This window comes from Arachis ipaensis, chromosome B09, assembly GCF_000816755.2.
Source record: "Arachis ipaensis cultivar K30076 chromosome B09, Araip1.1, whole genome shotgun sequence".
Taxonomy (NCBI): domain Eukaryota; kingdom Viridiplantae; phylum Streptophyta; class Magnoliopsida; order Fabales; family Fabaceae; genus Arachis; species Arachis ipaensis.
This window is the reverse complement of record NC_029793.2, coordinates 77,005,421-77,013,799: the sequence shown is the minus strand read 5'-3', so window position 1 is coordinate 77,013,799 and position 8,379 is coordinate 77,005,421. Positions and strand designations below refer to the sequence as shown.

Below are 8,379 nucleotides of genomic sequence, written 5' to 3'. Positions count from 1 at the left end.
GAATCCTCAATTAGACTAAGATCTCACCTAACATACATACTTAGTAAAACAAAACTGCTTTACCTGTTTTCCCATCTTTTCACTTTTGATGTTACATGCTCATGTCTTGATCTTTATTTTTATGCCATGTGTATTGTTTTTATTTTGTATTTTGGGGAATTCTTTTGTATCCCCTTTATTCAAATGCTGAAAATTAAAATATTATAATAAATATTTTTTTTAATGCACATGGTAATTTAATTATTTTAATCTCACATGAGCATGTTTCCCAAAAATTTTATTTTGATTAATTTTATTTCTTTCAACTTCCTACCCTTTCTTTTTATCATCTATGTTCCCAATAGATTTTCCCACACTTAAACAATAAACAATTTCTATCTTAAGCTAACCAAGGATTCAACTTGAGATTTTTATTTTGTTTTTCTGCTTAAGGCTAGTAATGTGGTTATTAAAAAAAGGGGGGGGGGATTAAAGGCTCAAGGGGGCTAACAAAGGTGATGTAAAATGTAGGCTATTTTTGGGACAAGTGGGTTAAAATCAAATAATGGCCTCAATCACTTTCTTGGTATGTATCTATATTCTACAACTGGACATATAGATTAAAACAAAGTAAAGAACATCAGAATAAAAAGAGGCGAAACACACAGGGATGAAATTATGGTTTGAATGCAACCATACAATTAATGCTCAAGACTCACAGGCTGTGTGTTCTCTAACTCAAACATCATATATCATTCATATATGTTATGCAGGTTTAGTTAAAAATTCCCATTATTCTCATAAAAAAAATTATTTAGGGTGGCCTTTAAGGTTTTAATGTTTCTCTTTGATGAACTGTTGTTAGTTTAACTACATGATGTAATGCTACATATACAAGGTTTATGGATTTGATTCTGTTATGTTCAAGTTCCTAGCTTACTTCCTTTTTATATATTCCAATTTAAAATAAGCTATCTTATGCTAAAAAGGGTAAACTATACTAATTAATCCACTAATAAGTTAGAATTGCAAGCTAAACTAAATAACTAAAATATGAACTAAAGTGCAAAATGCATAAATAGAATGAAAATACATAAAAGTAGCAGTGTATAAGTACTCAGAAAATAAAAATAAAAATAAAGAGAAAAATACAGAAAAATATCCAAAATAAAAGAAAAAGAGTCTGTAGTGGTTCACCAAAATAATACGCCAGAGATGGCGACCTCCCCACACTTAAAATGAAGCATCGTCCCTGATGCTCACTCAAGCAGGGTGTGAAGGGGTGTAATCACTGGAAGGGATGGTAGCTGGGGTCTCTGTGGTGGTGTGCTGATGATCTGGTTGCTGTAGAGGAGGTGCTGTCTGGATAGGGATCTCAGGATCTGCAGCCTGGATCTGCTGGGGACCTGCCTGTGGTGCAGCCTGCTCTGTGCCTGCCTGCTCTGTCTCTCCCTGGGGATGGGTCTCAGCCTCGGGCGCATCTACCTCCTTCTCAGATGCCTCGGATGGTGTGTCAAGCTCGGAGGGGATGTCGCCGGATCGTATCATCAGCTTTAGGTGCTCATAGCGTCGCTTGTTGCGACGCTCCATCTGGTCAAGTCGTCGAAACAAGCGATGCACTAGATGATAGATGGGCTCTGGGGCAGGTGGAGGTGCAGTGGTGGTGGCAGGTGTGGCTGTGGAGGAAGAGGGGCCGGCAAAAAGTGTGGCTGTCTCAGCAGTGGCAGTTAGGAATGGAGGTCTGTAGCCCAAGGCCAGAAAGTTCCTGCTGTGCGGGATAATCTTCTTGCATTCTGTAGCAGGTGGCCTCTCATCAGCATCCTCCCATGGCACGTTAGCTCAACGGCCCAGCTGTGTAACCAGATAGGAAAAGGGAAGAGTGCCTCGGACGTGGACCCTGGCCATATAGTGCCGGATAAAGCGTGGCAGGTACAGGTCCTTACCCTCCATCACATACCAAAGGAGGGTGAACATAGCGGCTGGTATCTCAGTCTCGTGAGTACTCGGCATAATGAAGTTGCTAAGTATCTGATGCTAAAGCCGAGCCTCATCATTCAAGTATGCCCGCTTGATTCCCTTGGGCAAGGTAATGTTCTGACCCATGATCCAAGGAACTGTCAGGTCAAGGGCGATCCTCGCCTTGACTGTATCCCAGTCAAATCGCATATAGCGCATATCCTCCTCAGCTTTCTGATAACCATCTGGCTGATCAGATTTAGGCAGAAGCTTCAGAATGTCCTCTATGGCCTCTTCAGTGACCAGAATCTACTTTCCTCTGAGGTTCACTGCATCTAGGGTAGTGATGTAGTAATTGCATTAAAATTCCCTTACCCAAGATGCATTGACCTTTGTCAGATTTCTCTCCAGAAAGAACCAGCCTCTTTGCTTGATTTGATCAGTGGTGTACTGCTGGAGTTCTCCTGGGATCTTGAGAGTCCTCTCCAGATATAGGTTCCTGGAGGTTGCAAACACCAGATACTTCAACTCACAGTATCGGTTTGCAAATTTTATTGGATCAGTGGCAGGAAGCAGTTGGTTAGCCTTCTCCTGCAGGGTAAAGTGTTTCTCCCACCAGGAGGCATTGTGCATTAGATCTATGATAGACATAGATGAATCTCCTCGTTTACGTTTGCCAGTGGTAGCCTTTCCTTTTCCCTTTCTCTGAGAGTCTGACATCCTGAAAAATAGAAAACTAGGATATAATAAAAATAGGAAAACAAATAGGCAAATAGTCAAAAGAAACACGAAGTGGCAAAGGAGAATTAGAATGAGGGAAATGAGTTAAGTGAATGTGCATTAAGGATTGTATAGGAGTGAAAAGTTTGAAAGGAAGAATTCACAATCCAAAATGTGATAGAAGGCATGTTAAGTAGGAAAAATTATTAGTATGCCATGGTTAGAAAGTTAAAAGAAAGTGAAAAACCAGAAAAGAGATTTTAAAAGGTGAGTTTGGTTAGAATTGAAAAAGAGTGTCAGAAAATTAGAATTAGTGAGTTAGTGAAAAATGGCTTAAGGTAAGTGGCATAAGGATAAGTTTTTTAAGTAACAAGCATTCACAATTAGAAGCGATAAGTAACTCAAAACCAAACAAGGAAAACAAGTGGATGATGATTTAGATAGATATAGAAATAACAAAAAATAGAATCAAACATCAAAATTGCAATTTAGAACCAGGAGATCAAAAAAATAAGAATGCGTGCCTAAGCATTCATGAATTGGTTTGGTGAAATATAAGGAAAGCACAGTTGAAAAAGCCAAAACCAAGACATGAAGGGAAATATTTTACAGAAATTTGGGCAGTATTCCGGCTAAAATTGGACTGTCCCAGAAAATAAACAGCACAGAATAGTTCATATGAATCGAAAATAAAGCTGCAATTACATATAAAGAGTATGATCATGAAAAGTCAGAGTAAAGAGCAGCATGAAATAAGAAATTACAGCATATGAACGAACATCATAGCAGCAGCAGGGTTGCGAAAACATAAAGCAATAAACATGAACGGCGTAATTAAACAGACCTAAATTCACTAACCACATCCTAGGCTACCTAACAACCTAAAATCCACTACAGCATGCATATCTAACTAGCCTAGACGTGAACATAAACAGAAAAATATGAACTAACTACGGATAGATAAAAGGGTGACGTTCTGCGGAACCTGGAAGGCCGTAGAATGAGAGTGGCAGAAAGGTGGCTGGCGGTGGTGGTGACGGCGGCACGGCTGTTCGAGTTCGATGGTGGGAAGGAGAAAGAAGGGGAGGGAGGAAGGGGGGAAAGGTGGCGGCGGCGTCTGGGGATGGCGGTGGTGGTGACTGGGTGGTGGTGGTTGGATTGGAGAAGAGAGAAGGGATGGGAGGGGGTTCAGGGGGGCGCAATAATAGGGTTTCGTGTGACCTGGGGGTTATAAATTCGAATCCACGCGGACGCGTGGGGCACGCAGTTGCGTGGCTGGTGTGAAATGGGGGTTGACGCGATCGCGTGGGTCGCGCGATCGCATGGAAGGGATAAAAGGGGGTAGGACGCGATCGCCTGGGGCATGCGATCGCGTCGCTAGAATTTGTGCTAAACGCACGAATCCAGCGTCGTTCCAGCGTAACTCTCTGTCTCCTTTTGGGATTTGTGCAATCCATGCGACGCGATCGCGTCGCTCACGCGGTCGCGTGGGATTGGTTGTGTGCATGTGACGCGATCGCATGGGGCATGCGATCGCGTGGGCCATTTTGTGCTAGACGCACAATGGCCACATGATTCCAGCCCAACTTTCTGAACGTTGGATCCTTATGCCGATTTCCAGGTCACGCGGCCGCGTGGAGGACGCGATCGCGTGGGAAGTGTATTTCGCCATTGACGCGATCGCATGGGAGGTGTATTTTTTTTTTAACTGAATGCAATGCTTAATGTGAATGCTATGCATGATTCCAGGTTTAATAATAAAATAAAATAAAACTTAAAAATAAACAAGACTAAATAAAATTAAAATTGCAAAAGGAACGATCATACCATGGTGGGTTGTCTCCCACCTAGCACTTCTATGCTACCTTACTATCTCCTTTATATACAACCTCGCCAACTCCTCCATAGAACAGTTCACTCGGTAGATAGAAATGAGCGAATTTGGTTAAGCGAACCACGATCACCCGAACCACATCAAACCTTGATCTAGTCCTCGGCAAACCAGTCACAAAAATCCATCGCGATTCCTTCCCACTTCCACTGAGGAATCTCAAGAGGCTGTAGCATTCCTGACTACTTCTGATGCTCTGTCTTCACCTTCTGACACGTCAAACACTTGAATACCACTATAGCTACATCACCTTTCATTCCAGGCCACCAGAACATCGTCTTTAAGTCATACTACATCTTCGCACTTCCGGGATGAATAGAAAATCCACTGTGGTGAGTCTCTGTCAACAATTTCTCCCCTTATATCTCCACAATCCTTCACCATCCTTAGTGAATTCTTCACGCCTTTTATCACCAACTAGTTGGAACAATTTCTGAAGCTTCCACTCCTCTTGCTGAGCCCTCTAAATCTCCATCTTATACGTGCTTAAAATCTGCAACTGGTTAAAATAAGTTCTTCCGGTAATATCCGGCTAAACCCAAGAAGCTCCTGGCTTCTGTCACTGTTTTCGGTCTTTTCCATTCCATCACTGTGTCCATCTTAGAAGGATCTACGGTTATTCCTCCTTTGCTCATCGTGTGACCTAAAAACTCTACTTCCTCCTTCCAGAACTCATACGTTGACAACTTAACATACAACTTCCGTTGCGTCACTCTGATTATCGTCATTAAGAATCTGAAAATTTTCCTTAAACCAAATACCGATTTTGTAATATTTGTCAAAACCATTAAAACAACTTCAATCTAAATGAGTCTATTGTTAAAACCTTATCAAAGGAGTCAAAAATTGTTTATTTGTAAATCAAACATTTTAAAACATGAATTGCCTAAATTCATTGAAACCTTTAAATCAAAGCCTTTCCATTTGAATCCCTTTTGTTAAATTAAAATTTACAAACCAAAATCACAAGTGAACAAAATCTTAGGACTCACTTTGCCTTTTTAAATCGTATCTTTTGATCGAAAGTTCCAATCTTTAGTTTCAAAATCAAATCATTCAAAACAGTTCATTCTAGACCAGATTACTGTTGAGTTTTCTGAATGGAGTCAAAATAGTTTACTTGAAAGTTGACTACTTCAAATCATGATTTTCTTAAATTAAAACTTTTCATTTTGGAAACCATTTTCACAATTGAACAAAACCAGAGAACTCACTGTTCGTTTAAACCATATCTCTTAAATCAAGAGTTCCGATTAACATTCAAAACCGAATAATTTAATCCAAAGTTCCAAACCAGATTAAAAATCATTCTAAACCATAAAACCACATAAATCATAGTTAAGAAAACTGCAAAGGCGTCAGTCGATACTTCTAAGTCAAAAACTTTTTATTTGTAAATCAATCATTTTAAGGCACGATTTTCCCAAATTCATTGAAACCCTTAAATCGAAATCTTTAAATTTGAATCCATTTTGATAAGTTAGATTTACAACCAAAATCACAAGCCAACAAAATCTTAGGACTCACTTTCCTTTTAAAATCGTATCATTTGATCAAAAGTTCAAATCCTAGTTTCAAAACCAAATCAGTTAAACCAAAGCACCAAACCAGATTTGAAAATCACTCTAAATCTTAAAACGGCAAAAATCATAGTTAAAAATCGCAAGGACGTTAGTTGGTATTTCCGTTGCCACTAGTGCTGAGCCGCACCCATCGCCCCACACAGGGAACCGTCAAGACTTCTAGTCATACCTGTTAACCATTCCGGTACATCCACTCTGATCGTTCATCATTCCAAGTCCAAAATCCTCGGCTACTGCCACTATAATCCTTCTTCCCCATGGTTTACTCCCAACAAAACCCCAAGCTCTCGTAACCTTAACGACGGTTTTGCAAAAGATAGAACTAAACTATCCTCAGGTCCAGGAAATATAATACTCAAGACATACGCTTACTCTCGTCGGAGGATCCGACCCTGTCACATTACATGCATCCACAGTACACACACGGCCTGACTGTTGATTCTGAGCCTCATCTCAGTTCCTCCCGTGCCGACAATCTCTAACCAAATGTCCTGGTGTGCCACACTTGTAACATAGCTTCTTACCCAACTGGCATGGCTTATTCGGATGGTAGTTCCCACATTTCTGATATTTTATAGTAGGGGAGTAAGCTCTTGACCACTTTCCTTTACCATATCTCTTGATGTTTTGTCCCCTTGGTCCATGGTAATTGTTGCGTTCCCTACTAGCATTCCCTCCATGAGTGTTCCTTGATGAGGCTACCGTCCTTGCATATTCTTCAACAACCCTCGCATTGTCCACCAATTCAGAGAATCTGCTTATCTCCAATGGGGCCACAACACGTCTGATATCTTCCCTCATCCCTACTTCATATTTGACGCATTTCCATCCCTCAGGAGTACCCTGACTTATCCTCGAGAACCTACAGAGTTCCTCAAACTTGTTGGTGTATTCTGCTATAGTCATGGACCCTTGCTTCAGTTGTAAGAGCTCCAATTCTCTGGCCTCCCTTAATGACTCATGAAAGTACATCTTGTAGAAAGCTTCCTCGAATAACGCCAAGGTAATGTTCACATTCGGTTGGTGTAGCAGTCGGCGCTCTCCTTGCCACCATTGCTGAGCTTCTCCCACTAGTTGATAAGTCACATATTCTACGAACTTGTCATACGGTACATGTTGAGTTAGCAATGCACGCTCCACAGCATGGAACCAGTTGTCTGCTTCAGTATGGTTTGTCGAACCATTAAAAACCGGCGGGCCAGCTTTTCGAAAAGCAGCTAGAGTTCTCGAAACACCTCTCAAGCTGTCCTCAGCACCTTCTCCATTGTCGTTTTTGCTTCTGGCCGGTTGGGTTAACCTCTGCACAACTTGCAGAGTCGCAACAGCATTCGCTTCCATGGTGTTCGCCAGGTTCGCCATCGCCGCCATGAACTCGGGAAGTTTTTGAAATTGCATCCATCACATCATACATACATATAGGAAATAATTTTGGTGAAAAACAACAAGAATTTTCCAAGAATTTTTCTTTAGGGTGTTCTATCGAATTGATTTGGAAAATTATTTTTAAACTTGCTTGAATGATTCTTTATGGAACATAGAAGAGTAAAGAACAAATACCTTGTGAGATTTGATCCTTAATGAGTGGTTACACGTTTTAACCACTAATTTTGTTCATTGTGTGATATATCTCTTCTATGATTGTAATCTTGGTTTTGCTTGATTCTTTATTTCCAGTGTTGATATTTTGAATTGCATTGAGCATGATTGAGGCCATCTTTGATAAAAGCTCACTTTACCCATATGGCCTACCCTTTACATCTACCATTGTTAACCCCTTTGAGCCTTATTTACCCCCACTGTTTGTAATAGCATCACATCACAATCTTAAGTGAAAAACCATAATTTACTTTGGATTGTATCCTTGATTGGCTTAGGTTGAGATATGTGTTACATTTAAGTATGGGGGAATTTTGGGAAACATTGGTAGAAAAAATGTTTATTTTTGGGTATTCATAGAAAATTTTGAAAATGAGTGCACATTAATGTATCAATTTACTTTAACCATATACATTTGTCATAGAAAAAAAAAGAATTGTTATGTGCGTGCGCACGCACACGTCTTTTAACCCTCTCTGCCGGCAGCGCTCGCACGTCTTGTGCGTATGAACGCCCCAAATTTCTGCTTGTGTGCATACGCACACTTTTCTATGCGTACGCACGGGTCACACTCTAGGCGTTAATGAGAAAGGATGCCCTGTTCAGCCAGCAGTCTTCCTCTCCCTTCTCCCTGCTGTTGCTGCTTCTTTCTTC

At 40.7% G+C, this 8,379-nt stretch overlaps 1 protein-coding gene across 1 annotated transcript; it reads right to left on the bottom strand.

Annotated features, from left to right (window-relative positions):
* Positions 6,583-7,488, bottom strand: LOC107615607. Its single transcript, XM_016317658.1, has one exon. It carries the CDS (start codon positions 7,486-7,488, stop codon positions 6,583-6,585), a length of 906 nt encoding a protein of 301 aa, XP_016173144.1.